The sequence below is a fragment of the Panicum virgatum genome, chromosome 5K (genome assembly GCF_016808335.1).
Source record: "Panicum virgatum strain AP13 chromosome 5K, P.virgatum_v5, whole genome shotgun sequence".
NCBI lineage: Eukaryota > Viridiplantae > Streptophyta > Magnoliopsida > Poales > Poaceae > Panicum > Panicum virgatum.
In genome coordinates, this window is record NC_053140.1 from 44,984,429 (window position 1) to 45,009,752 (window position 25,324).

A 25,324-nucleotide genomic window follows, 5' to 3' on the forward strand; every position below is an offset into this window, starting at 1 on the left:
AAAAATTAGAATTCAAATAAACAAACTTTCTTACACGTGGCCCCCACATGTCAGTCTCTCCCTTCCCTCTCCCATACTTCTTCCTGTTCTGCACGTCGCAGTAATGGCCCGAGCTCTCCCGAAGCTCCCCGCTGTGCTTGCCGTCGTGGAGCCCGATCCCGGTTTCCCGGCCGTCGGTGACGCCGCCAAGTCGCCCACGACGTCTCCCGAGCTCGCCACCTGCCTTCACTCTCGTTCACGCTCCCGTTCCTCTCTTTCTCCTCCCTGCGTTCGCCATGAACGGCTCTTGAAGCTCCTCGCGTTCGTCGGACCGATTCGCGAGCTCCGCTCCACGAATTCCAAATCCACTTCACCCGAAGTTCCTCCACCTCTCTAGCGACCTTCCCAACCCCTTCAATCCTAGCCACGACCCCTGCTTCATCGGAAATCGGAGGTTTCCCGGCCGCCAGCCATTAAAGCCGCTCGGAGCTCTGGTCGCCGTCGAAATCCCTCGTCCGATCATCGTTTTCGTTGCTTGACGGCTCAAATCGACCCTAGGTGAGCCACTGGTGCTCATGCTCTCCACGTTCCTCCGCGTTCGCAAGGTTTCCACGCTCGTTCTCGACCACGCCGCCGTCGGCCGAACTGCGTCGCCGCCGCCGCACGCTGAGCGCCCCGCTCGCGCCGCCTCCCGCCCAGTTTGCGCGCGCACCAGGCCCGCCCGAGCCCTCTGCTGCTCAACCCGCGTCGCACCGCCGCCGCCTGACCCCGCCGCCGCCGGCGCAAGCGCGCCGCCGCCTCCCCTGCCCTAGCGCCGCCGCTGGCGCGACTGCGCGCCGCCGCCACCGCCTCTGCGCCGCCCCCCGCGCCGTACCGCCACCGCGGGACTGGGCGCGCGAGCCAAGGGCCCCGCCGCCGCCCTGCTCGCCGTCGGCCGGCGCCGCCGCCGCGGCCTCGCCCCAGCGCCGCCGCGAGCCGCGCGCCTGGTCGCGTTGCCCCCCCCTCTCTGTTTTGGGTCACTGGCAAAAGGGGCCCACGGGTCAGGGGTTAAAGGGATTTATTTATTTTGTGATTTATTTCGGCTGTAGATTGTAAATTCCATATAAATTCAAGGAAAAATGTGAAAAATATGAAATAAATTTTGTTGGATTTTTTTATAGTAGGATCTATGGAGGAAAAATATCCACAGTGGCAAAATGACCTTTTTACCCCTGCAATAATTTAGATTGTGTTTAGTCTTGTTTAATTAATTTCTATAGATCTGTTAATCTAAAGATTATGAAATTTTTGCAGTAGCTTACTTTAAACATGAGTGATCCACCATAAAATTTTCATACTCATAGGACCTAGTTTAGTATATGAATATAATATGGAACCAAACTTAAATATGTGTATAGGTATAATAATATTTATTCTACATGTAGATTTTTATACAAATTATAAGAGGCAATTAATAATGTCTTTGCGAGTCATATTTTATTTTATAGTAAATCATGCTCTAATTGATAATTTGGCCTCTAGTTGTTCCTAGCACTTAGGGTTAAAGTTATTTATCACCATACTTGCATCCTTTTATGTAAATTATTAATTTGTTTAATGTTTATCATCTAATGGCAAAGTCATGTTGGCATTTACTCGTTGTCTCTTATGCATGACATTTACTCATTGTTTCATATGCATACATATAGAATCCGCGACCGAGGAAGTCGTATACGAGGTGATCGCGGAGCCGCAGGAGCAGACGGAGCCAGCCCCGCAGGCGTTTCGTGACGACCCGGCCCAAGGCCCAGTGGACACTAGCTCTAAGCAGCAGCCCACAGGCAAGCCCCGGTGCACATCCGTTTATTTCAAACTATGACACCTATATTATGTTTCTATTACTTGTGCATTAGGTTCAGGAATTATTTGAAACCCTAGTTGCATGATCCCTAGGTCTCCTCGAGTTATACTAGTATATAGAGGACGATAGAAATGCTATGCTTAATAGAACTCGGTAGAAGACGAGTGATTTCGGGTCACTCGCGAGATATAGGTTATCTCGTTATTTTGAGTATATGGAATATTGGAATAGGTTGGATAAGGAAAAGAAAATGGAGACCGGGCGGGGAAAGGTTAGCCCCGCCTGTGTCGGTTAAGGACCGTTCGTTGCCTGGCCCTGTGATCGAGTTTGAATTGTACTAACCGCATGCCGGGAGTAGGAGGTAGTCGAAACCGGTAAGCCGAGTACTGCCTTGTTTTGAAAGTACAGAACTTCATCACCACCCCTTAGGGCGAGTCGGGTAGTCGCGGAGAATTGGGATGCCTATGTTTACTTTTGGTGGTCTCTCGTTGAGCCCGGCTGACTATATGTAGGTGGGGCGGTTCTGTAGTTCGAGGCGGGGAGGGGAATGGTTGGCATGTATAGTCCGACGGGGCAAATACGTGCCGTGTTGGTTAGGTCCACCTTGCAAGGTTAAATCGGATCGATCCGCCGTACGTCGCATCTCGGATATGAGCACCTTGATCACGGCACCACATCGTAGTGATGCTATATGGATTTTAAGTGATGATTAGTAGAGTCTACCAGAAATTATTACTCCATGTTGTTATGATTGCTTAGCAGGTGCAAATAATAGTTATTGATTTACGAATATAGAATTTGGAGCTAAAAGAGGGAGAATAAGGACTCATTTCTAGAACTTTTTCTGCAAAAGTAACCAACAGCCAAAAGCCTTGCATGTCTAGTTACGTGGGCTAAGTTATATCCACTGGTCGGGTAAGCCTTGCGGAGTATTAGTATACTCAGGGTTGTGGCTCAAACTATTTCAGGTCAAGATGAGATAGACTTCTGCCCTTGTTGTGCTAAGTTCATCCAGCTTGGCGCGGATGGTTGGGAGGTGTCAGGACCAGATGTTTAGTCCTTGCTAGTTACAAAATCACACACCCGTGGGCTGAGTGTGTGATTCGATACGGCGCTTCATGTATCATAGACGCCAGGTTTTCTAGATCGGACTTTGTTTTAAAATAAAGTGGCTCTTGTATATTATTTATGTATTCAAACCGGGTTTGTAGAACTCATTGTACACTACTCAGTATTGTAATCGTATTCATATGTACTCGTCATGTTGTACTGCCTGCGCTCACCTTCGTGTGGGACTACTGGTGTTTGTTTCGATCGGAATGTCGGTTTCGAAAGGACTGTCAAATTAAACCGTTAAGCCAAATGTGCCTGATGTGTTCAAATGATGGCCATTTAGCTTAATTTGAGTTTTAATTTGGCGGTTCTGTCACAGCTGGTATCAGAGCCGAAATACACCAGGGGTGGTATGGATGTGACTATTTTATAGATTTTTAAAAGTGAAAACTAATTTCTGGGGTATGAGGAAAATCGTTTCAGTCACGCTTTACGATTAAATCCGTACTAAGCCCTATATAGTACTTGGTTATTTATAAATTGGTGGCAATATTTATATTCACTGACTTCCAGCACATTTCTTTCTGTTAAACCTTAATTTCTTGCACAACCCTTACTTAATATTGTAACGACGCACCTACGCTGAGGTAAGCAAGGTGAGCAATTCTTGGTAGTCTTTAGAATAGCCCACGTGTTTCATACGTGCGCGGGTCCCGTATGATGAGCATACGAGGAGGTGATAAGGCTCCATTCAAATGAGCCTGTCGCTATCTGCCGCCTGATATGGAGCGCGGACTTCCCACCGTGTGATTGCAATCACGGCCATCTCGTAAGGCAATGTTACGAGATGTAAATCTGTCATGCGATTGGTTATGACCGTGTACCTTGGGACACGTTTACCCTTGGGTGTCCCGTAAGGCGATTTGTACGGGAAGTGAATACGTTGCCTCGGTAACGTATGCAGCGCTGTCCATGCAGTGTGGAACGCATGGGCGCCATCTCTATAGTGGATGGTGATGTATGTGTGAATATGTGGGCAACTGCATATGCGTTACCCATGTGGCGTAGGACACATGGGGGCCGTTCGTGTGTGCTGGCACGAAGGGTCCAGTCGTGGATATATGCATATATCTGTATATCATGTGATTTCTGCAGGTACACTAACAAACGAACTCGTAAGTTAAGGCGTGTAGAAATCGATTATATAATTGAGAGCGTATGTTGCCACCGAAAGACCACGTATATTGCCCTATTATTGTCGGCAAATTTTGTTGGAAGGATGACGTAGGACGATCATGCATAATACCATTCATTGCATTATAAGAGTGGGTTAGCGAGTGATTTGGGTTGTGAATTTTGTTGGAAGTTCGAAATTAAAAGAGTTTTGTTTTTCCAGAGTGTTGTAAGTATTTACCGTTTTATAAATTATGAGTTCGTATTTTCTTTTGGGAATGTTCCTTACCGCTGTCGGCGTTTTTCGCAGATGGCAGCCTTGTCGGACTTCCACTTTGACGAGGACGGGTGGGTGCGTTCCACTTGTCTTCACCGTGAGGGCCTTCCCGTGTTGCTGTGGGAGGTGCTCCAGGAGTTTGGCCACACCGAGCCTCCCCAGTACTACGGTCGCGTGTCTTCCGAGGGGGCCATCTCTGGTTGGGAGGCTCGCCTGCGAGTTCCAGCACGCCTCGGTCTCTTTCCGTCAGACCCTTGGGAGGTGCACACTGAGGGTGCTGAGATTTTGAGCGTCTGGGATCGTGCAGCTGCGATGGCTATTACCCAGTTTTGTGAGCAGGAGCCCATTTTTGCGAGTTACTCTGCTTCGACGGTTGGTTTTCCTGTCAGAGTGACTTCGGAGTACTCGAGGCAGCGGTTTTCTCTTCTGTTGGACTCTACTCTTCCAGGCCACGTCCCAGCTTTGGCTAGGATCGCCCGCTACGCCGCCGGTATGTTGGGTGTGTGTGATCAGTTTAGGAGTGAGAACACACTCTACCGGCAAGGACTTCGGACAGCTCACGCCACAGCACAGGAGCAGACTCAGCAGATCTTAGGACAGAGCCAGCAGCTCGCAGAGCAGAGTCAGCAGGTAGTGGGGTTGGCACAGCAGTTCTGGGAGCAGGAGCAGAGGATAGTTGAGCAGGCTCAGCAGATTTTGGAGCAGTCACAGCAGCTAGAGGAGCAGTCACAGCAGCTAGCGGAGCAGACGCAGCAGCTAGCGGAGCAGGCTCAGCAGATTGAGGAGTTGACTGAGCAGGTGGACGACCAGGAGGCTCTAGCTGACCACTTACAGGACGCGCTTCAGGTTGCACTAGGGAATGTGCACCAGTTGCAGCTTCAGCAGCAGCAGGCCGCAGCCCCACCTGAGCCACCACCTCAGGTGTCAGGTGTTGAGTCAGGAGTCGGGCCTCAGGAGATGTCTGATGCAGCGAGTTCCGTCGGTCAGAACGACGTTCCACCTCAGGCAGGGTCCACAGCCATCTTAGTGAACGAGCAGAACGTGGGACGCCTGCAGGAGGAGTTACGTGCGCGTGGGATCGAGGTGGAGCGTGTCTTCGAGTACCAGCCGCCGCGTTGAGGAGCTAGACTTTAGACGTAGGAAGGGCGGACATAGTATTGTAGTTTGGTAAATGTCCTAGGGACAACTAGATCTTGTAGTATGACTAGAATAACTCTGATGTAAGATAGGACTGTGGTTTGTATATGTTTGGACTGAGTTTGTATATGTTTGGACTGAGTTTGTAGGTGTGTGATCCCATTGTGAAATATCATCTTAGTGTTCGACTTATGGTAATCCCGAGGTTTAGTACGTAAAAATTCGAGAAGATAGTCCATGCGGTAAACGCGCGTTATACAAAAGTTGTAAAGTATTTCGATAACCACTCACTTGCAAAAGTTATGAATTTTTGGACGTATAGTTTGGGAGATACTATCAAATCTATACCGCGAAGATTTGTGATATTGAGATTTAGTTGGGGCCTATGGTGTCTTCACTAGTTGATGCAAAAATGGTTGTACCTCCCTCATACATGATCCAGTCATTCTTGTTGCAATTATGGGGCATAAAAGTGGTGATACAATTATTGAGTTATTTAATCAGTGTTCTAAATTCAGCATTTTTCATGAATTGAATATTAGTTGCTATCATGATTATTTAATTTAATCAGATATTGGAACTAATCAATTCATGATTAATTGCAGAATGCCGAACACCGATAATGACTCCTCTGCGCCCAATAGCGCTAATGCGCTGCCACCGCCTCCCAATTTGGTTGAGGCAATCGCGGCCATGTTGACTGGGCGCGATGAACAGACGGAACTACTCCGTCAGCTCGTTCATCAGGGTGCTGCACCGCGGCATGGAAATCATAATCATCACCAGCCGCCTGTCCCTGGGTATCAGGAGTTCTTGGGTACTCAGCCACCGCTTTTCCATAAGGCGGATGAGCCACTGGAAGCTGACAGTTGGCTCCGGACCATTGAGTCCAAGTTCACTCTATACCAGTATAATGACAATGACAAGGCATCATTTGCAGCTCAACAACTCAGAGGTCCTGCACGTACGTGGTGGGATAATCACGTAGCTATGTTCCCTGCTGGCACTCGGTTTTCTTGGGATGAGTTCAAGGAAGCTTTCAGAGCACATCATATCCCTGCAGGGGTGATTCGCAGGAAGCTCAATGAGTTCTTGGCTCTGAAACAAGGCAATAATAATGTGACACAATATGCTCAAGCTTTTAACACCTTGTCTCAATATGCTGGGTATCATGTGGAAACAGATGAAAAGAAACAAGCGTGCTTCAGGCAGGGGCTTAGCAGCAAGCTCCAGGAACGCTTGATTATGTTCAAATTCAACACCTTTAGTGAGCTGGTCATTGGGGCTATCACTCAAGAGGACGCCCGTGTAGCTCACCAGGCAGAGAAAAAGAGGAAGGCACCAATGGGTGGGTCTTCTAGTCAGGCTAATCAGAGGTTTCGTCTGATTCAGGCCGGACCCCCTCGTGCACCTTATCAGCATCGGCCGGTGTACCGACCAGTACAGTATCAGGCCACATATCGGCCTCCACAACAGCAATCAGGTTATAGGCCAACACAGTACCAGTCGGGATATAGACCACAGCAGTACCCACAACCTCAAGGGGTAACCAGATCTCCGGTGCCTCAGCAAAATATGCAGAAGACGTGGGTGCAGCCACAGGCTGTACGCCCTAATCTTCCTCCCTGTTTCAACTGTGGTCAAGTTGGTCATTTTGCACGTGAATGCCCTATGCCACCTAAACAAGTTCAGGGTTCTAATCAGCACAATCAGAAGCCGAAAGTGGCTCATTTCAAGCCTGGACGCGTGCATTATACCACGCTAGAGAATGTTCCTGAGGGAGCTCAAGTGATGGCGGGTATGTTTTCAGTTAACAATCTCCCTGTTACTGTATTGTTTGATTCTGGTGCCTCACACACTTTCATTAGCAATGAATGTGCCAGTAGACTTGGGTTGGAGATAGAAAGCATGGCGATATCATACAATATTCATTCACCCGGGGGGCAATTAATAACGAATCAAACTGCTAAACAAGTACCTTTGCAGCTCTAAGAAAAAGTTTTTGCCACTCATTTGATCTTGTTACCAGCTCAGAGAGTGGATATTATACTTGGCATGAATTGGATGAAAATACACGGAGTTCTCTTGGACACTCTTTCGCAAACTGTACACATTAATTCTCCTCTGCATGGTTCTATGATTTTGAATCTGATGGACCATATACCTTCAACACCCACAGTGAATCAGGTTGAGGCCAAAAGTCTGGCTGAAATACCAGTGGTGTGTGAATATCCGGATGTTTTTCCGGATGACTTACCAGGCATGCCACCTGACCGTAAGATAGAGTTTGCCATTGAATTGCAACCGGGAACGGCACCAATTTCCAGAAGACCTTATCGTATGCCACCCAATGAGTTAGCAGAACTAAAGAAGCAATTGCAGGAGTTGCTTGATAAGGGTTATATCCGTCCTAGCACTTCACCTTGGGGCTGTCCAGCGCTCTTTGTTAAAAAGAAAGATCAAAGCCTCAGGTTGTGTGTGGACTATCGGCCTTTGAATGCTGTCACTATCAAAAACAAATATCCACTTCCGCGAATTGATATTTTGTTTGATCAGTTAGTCGGGCTAAGGTATTCTCCAAAATTGATCTTCGATCGGGCTATCATCAAATAAAAATTAGGCTCGAAGATATCCCAAAGACGGCTTTCTCCACACGATATGGGCTTTATGAATATCTCGTTATGTCATTTGGATTGACGAATGCCCCTGCTCATTTCATGTATCTCATGAACTCGGTGTTTATGCCCGAGTTAGATAAGTTTGTCGTGGTTTTCATTGACGACATTCTTATATATTCCAAGAATGAAGAAGAACATGCTGAGCATCTTCGCATTGTTCTCCAGCGTCTTCGGGAACACGAGTTGTATGCCAAATTCACTAAGTGTGAGTTCTGGCTGAAGAAGGTTCCATTCCTGGGTCATGTTATATCAGAAGATGGAATTTCTGTTGACCCTAGTAAAATCCAAGATGTTTTGAATTGGGAAGCACCTACATCTGTTCCGGAAATTCGGAGTTTTCTTGGGCTAGCAGGATATTACCGGCGGTTTGTTCCGGATTTTTCAAAAATTGCTAAGCCCATGACTGAGTTGCTCAAGAAAGGGGTGAAATTTAATTGGAACGATAAATGTGATCAGGCTTTTCTGACCTTGAGGAAACTATTGACATCTGCCCCTGTTTTAGCCCAACCTGATATTACTCGACCCTTTGATGTATATTGTGATGCATCAGGTACGGGTTTAGGTTGTGTCCTCATGCAAGACCGTCGAGTAATTGCTTATGCTTCACGAGCACTCCGGCGACATGAGGAAAATTATGCCACTCATGATTTAGAACTAGCAGCAGTGGTTCATGCTTTGAAGATCTGGCGTCATTATCTTCTGGGCAATCCTGTTCACATATATACGGACCATAAAAGTCTCAAGTATATTTTCACCCAGAATGAGCTAAATCTACGCCAAAGGCGATGGTTGGAATTGATTAAGGATTATGATTTGGAGATTCACTATCACCCGGGTAAGGCCAATGTGGTAGCAGATGCTTTAAGCCGTAAGGCTCAGTGCAACTGCCTGTCTATTGTGCCTTTCAATGAGACCCTTTGTTATGAACTGGAAAAATTAAACTTGGGGATCATCACACATGGCAGTCTTGATAATTTGGTCCTTTCATCTACTCTTCGAGATCGGATTATTTCTGCCCAACAACATAATGTCGGGATGGAAAAGATTCGCCAAAGACTTGCGGAAAATGACCCGGGGGTGAAGTGTTTTTATTTAGATGAGGCTGGAATTCTATGGTTCAAGGATCGGTTGGTGGTACCTAAAGATTTAGAGCTCCGAAAACAAATCCTTGATGAAGCTCATCTCTCTAGGTATTCTATCCACCCGGGCAGCAATAAAATGTATCAAGATTTGAAGCAGCGATTTTGGTGGACAAGAATGAAGCGGGAAATTGCCAAATATGTGTCTGAGTGTGACATTTGTAAAAGAGTTAAAGCAAGCCACTTGAGATCAGCTGGTCTTCTTCAACCGCTGGCTATTCCATCAGGAAAATGGGAAGATATTAGTATGGATTTCATTGTTGGACTTCCCAAGACTTCTAAAGGATATGATTCTATTTGGGTTATTGTGGACCGTCTGACGAAGTCAGCTCATTTCCTTCCCGTAAAAACCATCTATAGGGCACAACATTATGCTGAGCTATATATCAGTCGTATCCTGAGTTTGCATGGAGTACCCAAGACTATCATTTCCGACCGTGGTACCCAATTCGTTGCACGTTTTTGGGAACACTTCCATGCAGCCCTTGGTACTCAACTCATTCGCAGTTCGGCTTATCATCCTCAGACCGATGGTCAGACGGAAAGAATAAATCAGATTCTCGAAGATATGCTTAGAGCCTGTGCACTCACCTATAGTCATAAATGGGATGAGTGTCTACCTTTAGCTGAATTCTCCTATAACAACAGCTATCAGGAAAGCATCAAAATGGCTCCTTTTGAGGCATTATATGGACGAAGGTGTAGAACTCCATTGAATTGGTCAGAAGCCGGTGAAAGAAATGTATTCGGCCCTGATATGGTCGGTGAGGCAGAAGAACAAGTCCGGGTTATACAGGAGAACTTGAAAATAGCCCAATCCCGACAGAAAAGCTATGCGGACAAGAAACGTCAACCGGTCTCGTTCCAAGTGGGAGATCATGTCTATTTACGGGTATCTCCAATGAGAGGAGTCCAACGGTTTGGTGTGAAGGGAAAGCTCGCCCCTCGCTATGTTGGGCCTTTTCCTATCATTGAGCGATGTGGGCCGGTAGCATATCGTCTGGAACTTCCTGCCCAATTATCCGCAGTTCATAATATATTCCATGTCTCCCAGCTCAGGAAATGCCTCCGTGTTCCAAACAAGATAATGGACATAGAGAAATTACAAGTGGAGCCCGATCTGGTCTATCCAGAGCATCCGGTAAAAATTGTTGATCACAAGACTCGGGTCACTCGAAATCAAACTAGCAATTTCTATAAGGTACAGTGGAGTAATCACTCAGAGCGAGAAGCTACCTGGGAAACGGAGGAATTTGTTCAATCCAAATGTCCTGAGTTGCTCCAATTATACCAAGGTATATGATTTTCCGACGTCCTTTCAATTCGGCACTTTTCTCCTAAATCTCGGGACGAGATTTCTTTTAGGGGGAAGGATTGTAACAATCCAAAAATTAGAATTCAAATAAACAAACTTTCTTACACGTGGCCCCCACATGTCAGTCTCTCCCTTCCCTCTCCCATACTTCTTCCTGTTCTGCACGTCGCAGTAATGGCCCGAGCTCTCCCGAAGCTCCCCGCTGTGCTTGCCGTCGTGGAGCCCGATCCCGGTTTCCCGGCCGTCGGTGACGCCGCCAAGTCGCCCACGACGTCTCCCGAGCTCGCCACCTGCCTTCACTCTCGTTCACGCTCCCGTTCCTCTCTTTCTCCTCCCTGCGTTCGCCATGAACGGCTCTTGAAGCTCCTCGCGTTCGTCGGACCGATTCGCGAGCTCCGCTCCACGAATTCCAAATCCACTTCACCCGAAGTTCCTCCACCTCTCTAGCGACCTTCCCAACCCCTTCAATCCTAGCCACGACCCCTGCTTCATCGGAAATCGGAGGTTTCCCGGCCGCCAGCCATTAAAGCCGCTCGGAGCTCTGGTCGCCGTCGAAATCCCTCGTCCGATCATCGTTTTCGTTGCTTGACGGCTCAAATCGACCCTAGGTGAGCCACTGGTGCTCATGCTCTCCACGTTCCTCCGCGTTCGCAAGGTTTCCACGCTCGTTCTCGACCACGCCGCCGTCGGCCGAACTGCGTCGCCGCCGCCGCACGCTGAGCGCCCCGCTCGCGCCGCCTCCCGCCCAGTTTGCGCGCGCACCAGGCCCGCCCGAGCCCTCTGCTGCTCAACCCGCGTCGCACCGCCGCCGCCTGACCCCGCCGCCGCCGGCGCAAGCGCGCCGCCGCCTCCCCTGCCCTAGCGCCGCCGCTGGCGCGACTGCGCGCCGCCGCCACCGCCTCTGCGCCGCCCCCCGCGCCGTACCGCCACCGCGGGACTGGGCGCGCGAGCCAAGGGCCCCGCCGCCGCCCTGCTCGCCGTCGGCCGGCGCCGCCGCCGCGGCCTCGCCCCAGCGCCGCCGCGAGCCGCGCGCCTGGTCGCGTTGCCCCCCCTCTCTGTTTTGGGTCACTGGCAAAAGGGGCCCACGGGTCAGGGGTTAAAGGGATTTATTTATTTTGTGATTTATTTCGGCTGTAGATTGTAAATTCCATATAAATTCAAGGAAAAATGTGAAAAATATGAAATAAATTTTGTTGGATTTTTTTAGAGTAGGATCTATGGAGGAAAAATATCCACAGTGGAAAAATGACCTTTTTACCCCTGCAATAATTTAGATTGTGTTTAGTCTTGTTTAATTAATTTCTATAGATCTGTTAATCTAAAGATTATGAAATTTTTGCAGTAGCTTACTTTAAACATGAGTGATCCACCATAAAATTTTCATACTCATAGGACCTAGTTTAGTATATGAATATAATATGGAACCAAACTTAAATATGTGTATAGGTATAATAATATTTATTCTACATGTAGATTTTTATACAAATTATAAGAGGCAATTAATAATGTCTTTGCGAGTCATATTTTATTTTATAGTAAATCATGCTCTAATTGATAATTTGGCCTCTAGTTGTTCCTAGCACTTAGGGTTAAAGTTATTTATCACCATACTTGCATCCTTTTATGTAAATTATTAATTTGTTTAATGTTTATCATCTAATGGCAAAGTCATGTTGGCATTTACTCGTTGTCTCTTATGCATGACATTTACTCATTGTTTCATATGCATACATATAGAATCCGCGACCGAGGAAGTCGTATACGAGGTGATCGCGGAGCCGCAGGAGCAGACGGAGCCAGCCCCGCAGGCGTTTCGTGACGACCCGGCCCAAGGCCCAGTGGACACTAGCTCTAAGCAGCAGCCCACAGGCAAGCCCCGGTGCACATCCGTTTATTTCAAACTATGACACCTATATTATGTTTCTATTACTTGTGCATTAGGTTCAGGAATTATTTGAAACCCTAGTTGCATGATCCCTAGGTCTCCTCGAGTTATACTAGTATATAGAGGACGATAGAAATGCTATGCTTAATAGAACTCGGTAGAAGACGAGTGATTTCGGGTCACTCGCGAGATATAGGTTATCTCGTTATTTTGAGTATATGGAATATTGGAATAGGTTGGATAAGGAAAAGAAAATGGAGACCGGGCGGGGAAAGGTTAGCCCCGCCTGTGTCGGTTAAGGACCGTTCGTTGCCTGGCCCTGTGATCGAGTTTGAATTGTACTAACCGCATGCCGGGAGTAGGAGGTAGTCGAAACCGGTAAGCCGAGTACTGCCTTGTTTCGAAAGTACAGAACTTCATCACCACCCCTTAGGGCGAGTCGGGTAGTCGCGGAGAATTGGGATGCCTATGTTTACTTTTGGTGGTCTCTCGTTGAGCCCGGCTGACTATATGTAGGTGGGGCGGTTCTGTAGTTCGAGGCGGGGAGGGGAATGGTTGGCATGTATAGTCCGACGGGGCAAATACGTGACGTGTTGGTTAGGTCCACCTTGCAAGGTTAAATCGGATCGATCCGCCGTACGTCGCATCTCGGATATGAGCACCTTGATCACGGCACCACATCGTAGTGATGCTATATGGATTTTAAGTGATGATTAGTAGAGTCTACCAGAAATTATTACTCCATGTTGTTATGATTGCTTAGCAGGTGCAAATAATAGTTATTGATTTACGAATATAGAATTTGGAGCTAAAAGAGGGAGAATAAGGACTCATTTCTAGAACTTTTTCTGCAAAAGTAACCAACAGCCAAAAGCCTTGCATGTCTAGTTACGTGGGCTAAGTTATATCCACTGGTCGGGTAAGCCTTGCGGAGTATTAGTATACTCAGGGTTGTGGCTCAAACTATTTCAGGTCAAGATGAGATAGACTTCTGCCCTTGTTGTGCTAAGTTCATCCAGCTTGGCGCGGATGGTTGGGAGGTGTCAGGACCAGATGTTTAGTCCTTGCTAGTTACAAAATCACACACCCGTGGGCTGAGTGTGTGATTCGATACGGCGCTTCATGTATCATAGACGCCAGGTTTTCTAGATCGGATTTTGTTTTAAAATAAAGTGGCTCTTGTATATTATTTATGTATTCAAACCGGGTTTGTAGAACTCATTGTACACTACTCAGTATTGTAATCGTATTCATATGTACTCATCATGTTGTACTGCCTGCGCTCACCTTCGTGTGGGACTACTGGTGTTTGTTTCGATCGGAATGTCGGTTTCGAAAGGACTGTCAAATTAAACCGTTAAGCCAAATGTGCCTGATGTGTTCAAATGATGGCCATTTAGCTTAATTTGAGTTTTAATTTGGCGGTTCTGTCACAACCGGAGCTGGGGAAATATCTGGCACTCTTTTAGAGTCACTAATTCTTTTTTGGACGAAGCAAGTATACGGACAGTTAGGAATGCATACAACCACTAAAACTCAGAACGTCCAAATATACGGACACCAAAGATTTGAACCATTTGAACTTACCATTGGATGAGATAAATTTGATCTGCCATGGACCATGGCTTCATCCAAGTAATCCTGCATGCTGACAAGACACGCGTAGGACAGTATTGTTAGTATGACTAATAATAAGGAATAACACTGAGGAGAGAGCACAATGGGAACGTATCTTAGAGTGCTAGATACGGAACAGTACGGCTGAGTGACATTCATGCTGGATCGGATGTCTGAAACTTCAGTAATCAGCATGTAAGCTACAGCCTAACAGAGCAATCTGCGAAAACCAATGCGAAAGTATTCCAACAAGAAGAAACGGCGACCTGTGGATCGGACCGAGTGGGAGTTTTTTTTTCTTTCCAGGCTCCAGGTGCGCTCTGAATGGCCCTGCCGCCCTGCATTGCCCATTCCAACCTCCGTGGCCAAGACGAGGCTTCAGCTAGCTTCCGATCCCAACTCGTCGCCGAAGGGGCGGTGCCCCGGTGGAGAAGAAAGGCACACCGGCGCAGCACGAGGAGCCGTGCGTGCGTGCTTGCTATATAGCGGCATGGATTGTCTAACTTGCTGAAGGCAAGTCACAGGTGACTTACCACCTGCCGGATGCCCTCCATTTGTCATCCTATGGCTAATAAAACAAGTAACTTTTTCACTTCAAATAGGATAGCTCAGTTGCACTTTTGGCCCAAATAAAGCCTAGTTCGGAATTACATGATCAATGCACACATGTCCTCTCACTATTTTATATTCTGACGGTAGAATAAGCACATGAGCACTGTACACTGTCACACACAAGCATTTTAATAAACATTTTTCAATAGATACATGCTCCAAATAATCAAAATAAGCTCCACCGAATGGACCACTATATCATATATATATATATATATATATATATATATATATATATATATATATATATAAATTTAGCCACATAACTGTTAGGGCTAAAAAAATAATTTTCATCAAAAGCCATCTGTCAGCGGCTCAGCGCACATGTGCTTGACAAATTTGCCCAAAAAAACAAAATATCCTTCCATGGGGTAGGAGCCTAAAGAAGATCTGGAATAGACATATAGTCAATTGTGCTAGAACCCTGTAAAGACAAAGGGAAAAGTTAAAATAGGAGAAAAATTAATAGTTAATTCTACACAACTGAACAAGAGAGTTATTGGAACTACCATTAGCAAATCTGTGAGGCTGTCGAAGAGCAAGGTATTATGGCTGTTTTGAGCATTATCCATGGATTCTTGAGTTTGTACACCACCAGCATTTTCTTCATGCTGCATTAAGCATCCAATTTTGTTTGTTAGCAAAGTGATAAATAGTTACAATACATTGCAAGGGTTTTCAGCAACATACATTAGACTCATTTGGTACTTTCTTTGTGAACTTTCGAGTCTTGTCAAGCCAACTTCTATGTCTCTTTGGATTTTTTTGGTTGAATGTATTTTTTCTTTAAGCGTGCAGCACTGAGCATGTCTTCATCTTGTGGAATATTAGGCTGGACATTGTATGAATCAGACAAAATACTTGTAGATACACTGAGTTTGTCCTTCAGTTGATTACTAAGACAATCAAGTGCATTATCTACCAAAAGGCAACACTCTATTGAGCTTGCAGCCTGATATGCCAAGTTTAGAAATTTATGAGACATAGACCTGTAGCGGAGCATAGCATCTAGTTTTGGATTTTCAATGATGATCCTTCCTTTGTTGTCTTGTATAGTTCCATACCTGGCTTCCCTTGTCCAACGCTTCAGAATGTAATGGTTGGGCAATAACTTGATATTCATCAAGTCAAGAACTTTCAAAGCATGGCCACACAAAACACCGGTTCTTGTAAACTGCTCACAGTTGCATGAAGCTGTTTGCTTCTGAGGATCACCAACAACTATGCGCTCTTGTTCAGAACTTAAATCACCATTAGACCTCATAATAGAAACAGCATACTTGTTATTTTCAACCAATGCTCTAGTGCATGCTGCCATGGATCTCTCGTATTCAGCTTGGAATGCTTCAAATATTTGAGGGCTGTAAAGTTTGCTTGCTTGCACTAGCATAGGTGTCCTCATTCTTATTCTAGGTAGTTTTTTCCTAGCTTCAAATTCTTCTAGTTCTTTGTTTCTTTTTCCTTGCACCGCTCTTTCAAAATGCTTTAAGAACCGAATGATGTCAAAATCTGATTTCAGATGATTTTTCAAGTCACTATTGAAACTCTCACTTAATTGTGTGCTTCTCATACCCAAAGTGAAAACATCTCTCATGTAACATTCAGCCCATTTTTCCTTGAATTTGTAGATGCTATCAAGCCATGACACCCACTTATTGTCAATCTTACTCCTCATGATGTTAAATGCTTCTTCAAAGGCTACCTTGTCCTCAATGCTATACATGCAAGCACTAAAATCTGTCAAAATATGTGATTCTTCATCTTCAACTTCATCTTTTTTTTTTGCATAAGTGCTTGACAGCATTTTGTATTATGTGATGAGTGCACAGTCCATGCCAAGCTGCTGTGAATACCTCCTTAACAGCATTTCACATTGCTGTGTCTTGGTCAGTAAATATTGCTCTAGGTTGTTTCCCATTGTGTGCAGCTAGAAAAGCTTCAAATAGCCATGCAAAAGATGCACAGGTTTCATCAAATAAAAGAGCAGCTCTAAAAATAACAGTCTCTCTAAATTGATTGAATCCAACAAAAACACCAAAAGGCCTGTATTCTTTGTTTGTGCCAAAAGTAGTGTCAAAAGCTCGCACTTCTGAAATCTTTCTTTGCGATAGCATCAGGTGACAGGTTTGTGGCAAGTGAAGAACATGATTGTGCACAATAACCAGATCAAGGACTTCGTAGTTCTCTGAAACTCGATCTAATATAAGAGTCATACGAACCGGACAACCTGTTCTTGTTTCTGCTCGAGGATTTTTTTGTGGTGTGATCTCTCTTGTCTCAGTGCTCGAAAACCCTCCTTGGCACACACATATCTACTTGAGGTTACCTTCCCATCAAATTTGCTTTCATTTGTGTACCTTTTTCTAACCTCAAAACCAACGCGGCCTCCATAGTTTACCCAAAATGACCAAACATCGTCCAAGTTACTAAATTTCTGACCAACTTGAGGTACCCAGCTAGGATTCACATTTTCTCTGTACATGAAAAAATGCATTCTCATTGCTCGTATCTAAGTACAGACAAATACAAGAATGAAGTGTGGAATGTGAACATAACTTACTTGTTGGGTTGTGCTTGTGCCATTACGAACCAACAGCATGAAGCGGACCGAAGCGGCCGAAGGTGAAGCAGACCACGAACATACACGTAGTTGGGCACGCGGCGTCGTAGACGCGGGTGAAGCAAGGTCAATGGCTGATGTGGCCAGAGCTACGGCGGCAGTGGCGCAGAAAAGCTCCGAAGGCGGTGGCGGCGCGGATGTAGGCGAAGGCGGCGTCGTGGATGGGAGCGGCACGGATGCGGGCGAAGGCGGCGTCGCGGATGCAGGCGAAGCTCAGCAGACCGCGCGGACACGGCCGCAGCTGGGACAGCGATGGCGCGATGCTCGACCGCGGCGGCGGCGCGCCAATCCCGCCCAAAATTACCATGTGCGTCGTCCGTATCGCACCATTTTCTCCGGTAGCCACAGAGCAACTTAGACACCGTAGCTGATTTGGGGAATCCAAGCTGGGCCTTACTGGGCCACAAAACGCTATTGGGATGTGATTTTGGAAGTGGGAAGGTACTATATTCTCAACCATAGGATGGCAAATGAACGGCATCGGAGAGGGGGCACGTTACCTGTGACTTGCCTTCAGCAAGTTAGACAATCCACGCCGGCTATATAGCGTGACGCGAGTCGTGCGCCGTGGGAGGCGGGACTGTCAGGTTGGACTGGAAGACCGAGGAAACGAACGCGGACCAGTGACAGTATTCCCATTTCCCAATCCCAGACGATTTCAAGTGTATTTTGCACCGCTCCGATTGACTGGTAGCTGTGAATTTTTGTTGGCAGTTGAGAGTCTGAGAATTCAGCGAACTGAACCTGTCTGACCGTGGATTGGATGAGACCAAGCGACCAAACGGTCAAAACTCCAAAGCTAGCACTCGCGAGATAGCCGTCCAAGCTTGCAAAGCATCTGGTCAAAAAAAAAAAAAGCTTGCAAAGCATCATCCATCGTTCTTGTCTTGTTATCTTGCATTCGCACCTACCGGCAACTTCAAACTACTAGACTTTTTTTTTTCCGGAGATGAAATGCAACGTACAGCGAGAGATTGCTGGGTAATGACGTCAACACACAACGATACGTCTTCAAAAGGACTTTACGTAAACCAAGGTTTCCGCTTCCAGACGTAGCGGCGCAGCCCGCGAGCCCCTGCAAGATTGCAATTGCAACCTGCCACGGCGGCGGAGGAGGGAGATGGCCTTCGCCGTGGCGCCGCTGCCAGTGTCGCCGCCGCTTCGGCCACCTGATTCCCTGGCCGGATGGAGGAGGAGTCCAGGGGCGACTCCTCCTCCGCGGTTCGCGGTCGTCCTGGCGGCGTCTAGCGGGGTTGGCGGCGAGCGGGCCCCGCCGACGTTCGGGCGGCTGCGGGAGGAGCTCCTACAGCTCCACGCCGAGGCCGACCTCACCCAGTCCAAAGGTAACGTAGCTATCACTGGAATGTTCGTTGCTCTGTTCACTTCATGCGACAGTTTTTTTAGAGAAAAGGTTTCCCCGCTTTATTTCAAGGAAACAAAGCATCACAAGTTTAGCATCCAGATTCAGCATTTACATTGTTCCACAGCGCACTCGCTGGGTCAAGGGGGATCAAAGTTCAACGCCGTAGCAAGATTAGCTAATACACCCTCACCAACTTCAGCAAAAGGCAGAACTACTCTAGCAGCTGCTTCAGAAGTCACCGGTAGCACAACGTTGGAGATTATACTTCCAAGTGATGGAGCCGAAGGAGACGTGCTCGCCTCCAGGGAGCTCGATCGAAGAGAGCCCATCAGGCTTGGCCCCAGGATAGCTAGCGGCTGTACCAGTTTGGCATGCAGGGATGCCAATACATGGTCCAGCAATTCCCAATCTCCAGCCGCGAACAGAATTCGCCAGTTCTTCAATGTGTTGGCCAGTCTTCTTATCACCAGCTTCTCCCCCAACCACACTTTGCCCTGAAAACAAATTTCGTTTCGAGTTTTCCATAAGCACCACATTAAAGCAGCCGAGCAGCAGTTCATAACTTTATATCTATTATTGCTAACCCACCAACGGGCTACAGATTCAAAGTTACTACCCAAATCGACATGAAAAATATCCACCAGATACGACCAGCAAGTTTTTGCCACCACGCCGTCAAAAAACAGGTGACAGACCGACTCCTGTTGAGAGCAAAATAAACAGGAGTAGTCCTCAACATTCCTCCTCTTGGCCAGGTTATCTCTAGTGAGAATCTTGTTGTTTGAAAGGAGCCAAAGGAAGATATGAATCCTGGGGGGCACAACAATGCTCCGAATGCTAGGAGTAAAGACTGGTTGAATACCCCTAAAGCTAATGGTTTTATAAACAGCCCGCACTGAAAACTTGCTACTCCCATCGAAGGCCCAAATGATAGAATCACAATCATCAGTAAAATTGACAGATTCTACTATAGCAGTTAAATCGTGCCACATTCGCATCAGCCTGGGCGAGACACGCCTCCTAAAGGAGATTTTCAAGTGCTCTCCATCCCAGAGCTCTGCTACACTTTTATTTTTTTGGTCAGCTATCATGTAGAGATCCCAATATTGGATTGCTAGACCACAATTCCCGAACCAGTGATCCTCCCAGAATCTAACCGAATGACCATTTCCAATCTTCCAAGACACACCTAATTTGGCAGCCTTGCTGGCCCAGAGGACGCCTTTCCAAAAAGGAGAGACACCCACTTCACAGCAGCAGAAAACATTAGGATCTGAGGTGTTATATTTATGATCAATGATTTGTTTCCAGATAACATTGCCACTGAGGTGGTATCTATTAATCCAAGCAGATAAGAGACACATGTTTAGGCAACTAAGGTCTGGAATCCCCCATCCTCCAAAGTCCTTTCTCTGGGCTAGACTTTGAAAATTTGCCAAGTGGTACTTATGATTACCTTCCTGGTCATTCCAAAGGAAATTGGCCATGTGGGAATTAATATTCTCTATGGCCCATTTGGGGAATTTAATTACAGAAAGGAGATAGATAGGGATATTGGCTAAGCAAGATTTGAGAAGAGTAAGCTTCCCAGCACTAGAAAGCAATCTGCCTTTCCAGCCGGCTATTCTGTTCATCATTTTGTCCACCACCGGTTGAATATCCTCTCTCTTGAGTTTAGTGAAGTGCAGAGGGACACCAAGATATTTAATAGGGAAATCACCAATATTACAGCAAAAAAGCCTTGCTAGGGCAGTTTTTTCCTCTTCCGAGGCCCCCATAGTAATAAGATCGCTCTTATTGTAGTTAATCTTCATTCCTGAGAGTTTTTCAAAGCAAGCTAACAACCATTTAAAGTGGGTAGCTTGAGGGAGGTTATTTTGTAGGAATAAAATTGTATCATTTGCATACTGCAGACTAACAATGCCTCCTTCACACATCAGTCAGCAAACCACTAATAATCCCCTGATTTGCAGCTTTAATTAGCATTTTTGTAAACACATCGACCACTAGGTTGAAGAGGAGGGGGGGACATAGGGTCACCCTGCCTCAAACCTTTACCAACAGCAAAATAAGGACCATTCTCATCGTTGAGCCTCACACAAACAGACCCCCCTTGTGTAAGTTTAGTGATCCAAGAGATCCATTTATCATCAAAACCTCTAGACCTAAGAACTTCCAAAAGAAAATCCCAGTTGACTCTATCATATGCTTTTTCGTAGTCAATTTTAAGGATAATTCCCGAATCCTTTTTTCTGGCCACTTCATGAATAATTTCATGTGCAGCAACCACACTTTCTAGAATGTACCTTCCTTTAATGAAGGCTGTCTGGTTAGGGGAGATCAGTCTGTCAATAATCTTAATCAATCTATTATTCAAGGCTTTACTAAAAATTTTAAAGCTACAGTTAATCAAGGCAATGGGCCTAAACTTTTTCATTTCAGGAGCCTCCGCTTCTTTTGGGTCAGGGTCAGCATGACGTAATTAAGTCTAGCTATATCTAGACCCCCGCCTTCAAAGTCTCTGACTAAAGCCATAACTCAGGTTTAATCAAGTCCCAAAACTTCTGATAAAACAGAAATGGAAAGCCATCAGGGCCACGAGCCCCATCAGCATATGAATCAAAGATGGCATGTTTGATCTCTTCTTCAGAGAGAGGAGCAGTCAGCAGCTCATTCTCTTCCCAAGCCACTCTCTCATCCTCCTTCCAAAAGGTTTCACCCAGATGAATATCTGGCTTTTTTTCGTATCTAAAGAGGTTTTTATAAAACTCAGTAGCTATATGCAGCATATCCTGAGTATCAGTTTTTACACCCAGGGGGCCATTAAGAGCCGTAATGTTTTTCTTTCTCTTTCTTTGGTTGGCGATGGCTTGGAAGTAAGCCGTGTTCTTGTCCCCCTCACCGATATTTCTGTCCCTGGATCTTTGTTTGGCTTTGATTTCTTCTATACTCCAAATGAGCTCAAGTTCTTTTTGTATCTCTTTCATTCTCTCTTTCTCAGCATTTTCTAAATTGTTTTCTTCAGAGAAGACGTCCAAGATGTCAAATTCCTGGATCAGGTCCTTTTTTTGTTTTTTATTTCTGCATTAACATTTAGAGACCACCCTTTTAGCTTTTTCCTAAGCCTCCTTAGCTTACACTGCCAAACCTCTAAAGGATTGGAGGTAGAGCAGGGGTTTTCCCAGTTTTTCCTAACCAGGTCATCGAAACCATCCTGAGTGAACCACCATTTCTCAAAGCGAAAGAGGTAAGGTTTCAGGTTATGGCTAATGCCAAAATTAATAACCAGTGGGACATGATCACTACCTAGTCTTGGGGTACTTTTGACCCCAGTATGAGGATACTTGGCCTCAAAATTAGTTGTAGCAAGGACTCTGTCCAAGAGGGCCATAATTGGTTGGTCTTGGTTGTTAGTCCAGGTGTAAGATCTAGTTGGATTTTTTAACTCAATCAGGCCCCAATGATTAATCCAGTCATTAAAGGAGTCTGACCAGTGGTAATTAATATTACCATTATTTTTGTCAGCACTAGAGCGGGTTAGCTTGAAATCTCTGCCCAGTAAAGTGGGGCCATCCCAATTGTCCATAACGCTATGTAGTTCAGTAATAAATTCTTGTTTATGTTCATCATAAGCTGAACCATAAACTGTAACCAGTCTCCAGATGAAATCATCACAACTGTTTTTAACACGAACAGAAACACAGTAATGGTTCAACTCCCAATGTAGGATGTCAAACTTATGAGTTTTAATCCCTACAAGGATACCTCCAGCGGTACCCACAGCAGGTAAGAAGTTCCAAGTAAAATTTCTGCCTATATCAGCAAAAAAAGAAGGGTGAAAGGAGTCTTTCTTAGTTTCCTGGATACCAACAAAATCTAAGGAGTTAAAGTCAATGAAATCTTTTAAACAGTCCAATCTGCCTGTTTTATTCAGGCCACGAATATTCCAAAAAGCACCTATCATTTAATGATTGCTTTAGTATTATCAGCATCAATGCTTCTTTGGACTACTTGAGACCAGGTATCCTTGGTCTTAATTTGTGGGTGATGATTAGTATGATCATCCACATGTTCTCTATTAATAGAGGGGTTAGGAGTCATCTCCTTTTCAATTTCTAAAACAGTAGGCAACAAAACCTCAGGATTGTCATTCTCAAATTTTGTACTTTTTTCTATCTCCTCTTCAATTATTTGTGCAATGTTCAAATGCATATTTTGGGCACTAACACCCAAAGAAAGATCAACTTTATCAGCAATAAAGGCAAGATAATCATGTTCAAAAGCATCGAAAGATTTACCTGCTCCCCTATTGGGGCCCTCCAGGTTTTTGGCTTTCTTGAGATCAGCAGCTTTTTGAAGGATTGTTCTACTATCTCCAGCGTTTCTTCTCGGTCTTTCCATTTGGATCTCCGGGGCCCATTTTTACTTTTTCATTTTGGTTTGACTTTTCTGCTGCAAATTGTCCTCAGGGGTAGCACATCTCTCCAACTCATCCAGTAAGTTTCTCTTGGTGGAAGCATAGAGAAGTACCTTTTCCTTCTCTATCACTAGTTCATCATCATCCGATTCACTATCAACCTCCATTTCCATGTCCTTTAGAAGCTTAGCACCATCTGGAGCAGTGAATTTTATAGCCAACTTTCTGAGCTGTTCCCACTGGGATTGCTGTTCCGAATTTATAGCAGCGGAGACATTGATTGACTGGTCTGGCTCTGGAAGTTTAAACTCACTCTCAGACTGTAGCAGGTAAGGATCAGAGGTAGTAGCAATACTTTTTTCTCCCAGACTCATATCGCATTGCAGTTGTTGTTTCTGAATGAGATCTTCCTGACTCTCATGGAAGCAAGGCACTTTTTTAGTCTTATGACTGCCATCGGTAGCTATTGAACCAGCAGCACCTGACTCGCGGCTATTTGGTGTCTGTTGTGTCCTTCTGTCCGTATTCATGTTGCTGTCTTCAGTAGGATCGCCACCCAAATCATCGGCCTCATCATCCTTATCTTTTTTATCCTCATCATTATCATGGTCATCAGGGTTGTCACCCATCGAGCTCTGTTTGATCTCACCTTCCACTACAAAAGATATGAGATAGAGTTTCTTCATCATTTCAAAGAGTCTCTCCATAGGTATCTTTGCCGGATTTCTGCAAGCCAGTTTTACTCTTACAACCTCGTAGAAGGATTTGAAAATTGTAGGCCAATCCACATCTAAGAGCAGTCCAAAGCCAGAGGTGATCTGTGCAAAGACACTCCAATCACACCATTTGGGGGGGATACCCCTGATTTGCACCCAAACATCTTGTAATTCTTCAAAAGGAATTGTTTCCCCCACCCATTCTAGAACCTCAATCTGAACACCAGGTTTCCTCAAACCAACTGAAGGATAGTTCTTGATGTCTGATATTTTTTTGTGAGGTGGAAATCTGACTAAGAAATTCCCAGGTTCCAGTTCCCTGATCTGCCAAGGCCACTCCTTACAGTATATATCAGCTAATTCCTTCTCCAACTCAATCAAAGAAATCTGACCAGCCAAGACTCTAACCACACCACAATTGGATAAATTGAGCCACTGACTGGGGCTAGTTTCAGCAACTTCAACATGATAGAAACCCAAGCCCTGACTAGCACTACCATACACTTCTGCAATGGGGTGGGATTGTGACCAGCGGGGGCAAGCATCCATGTGATGGCCTGGAATTGCGCAAATGAAGCAGACTTTGGGCTTCCCACAGATACCCACAAAATGACCCGGCTCACCACAGTTAAAGCAAGTAAGTGAGCGATACCTCGCATCAATGGTAGGTGGAACATCTCCAGACCCTCCCTGCTCTTGCTGAAGCTTCTGAGGTTTGCGTTGGAACTTTTGGGGAGGGGGTCGAATAGGCGGAGCTCCTTGCTGCTGACGCCCCACAGGCTGTATGCCCAGTACTATTTTACGGCCCAAATTTTCTTCTACTTCCAACTACAACAAGTATGGCTCCCAAAATTGCAGTCTGGTTTATCTCTAGCAACTTATGTTTTCGACCTAGCCGTCATAGATGGATGGACCTGATGTAGATGTATAATCAGAGGATGAGACTTGACGGTTTGTGGTTGTGGGTATGAATACATTGTGCTGATATGCATGCTGTACCATCTGCTTGACTGCACACCATTCCTATAACAACTTTTGTGTTTTCTTATCATAGCAAATAGCGCGAGGGTGAGGCTTGTGCGATTGACCGAGGCTGCTGAGAATCTTAAGAAAAGAGCCGCAACCAGTGTCCGAATGGGCAAAGAGAACGAGGCTGTGGATTTACTTGTGCAGAAGAAGAAATTGACCAAAGCCCTGGAGAACATTAAAGAGCGCATTGAGGTGCTTGACAAGCTTTTGGCAAAGATTAGTGAGGTGATGACATGGTCTTTCATTATCATGTAAAGATTGGTGTGGCTGTGTATTCTCTAACTTCATGCCAGTAACTCAAACTTACTTCCCAAGCCATTATTTACCATTTATATCTCACACTCTTCATGCTGTGATTCTGTTGATGACATCTGAAATTAACCAAGCGTTTGCTTCAACTATGGCATATAACCCATATATGACATGTGCAATGCTCGGGAACTGATTTTTTAAATTTCTATGATCTATGTTATG

The 25,324-nt window shown here is 45.7% G+C and overlaps 1 protein-coding gene across 4 annotated transcripts in view; it reads left to right on the plus strand.

Moving 5' to 3' along the window:
• The window catches only part of LOC120707723, a 38,608-nt gene that overhangs the window by 9,188 nt on the left and 4,096 nt on the right, over positions 1–25,324 (plus strand). Inside the window, exons 1-2 of one of the 4 annotated variants that reach the window (XM_039992717.1) lie at positions 18,363–18,668; positions 24,876–25,075. The exons of 2 other annotated variants lie outside the window; for them this stretch is intronic. In XM_039992717.1, coding sequence (XP_039848651.1) covers positions 18,446–18,668; positions 24,876–25,075 — 423 coding nt within the window. In that variant the 5' untranslated portion in view covers positions 18,363–18,445. Of the gene's footprint in view, positions 1–18,362; positions 18,669–24,875; positions 25,076–25,324 lie in introns of those variants that run through there. One more of the 4 variants, XM_039992718.1, reaches the window with a different exon arrangement.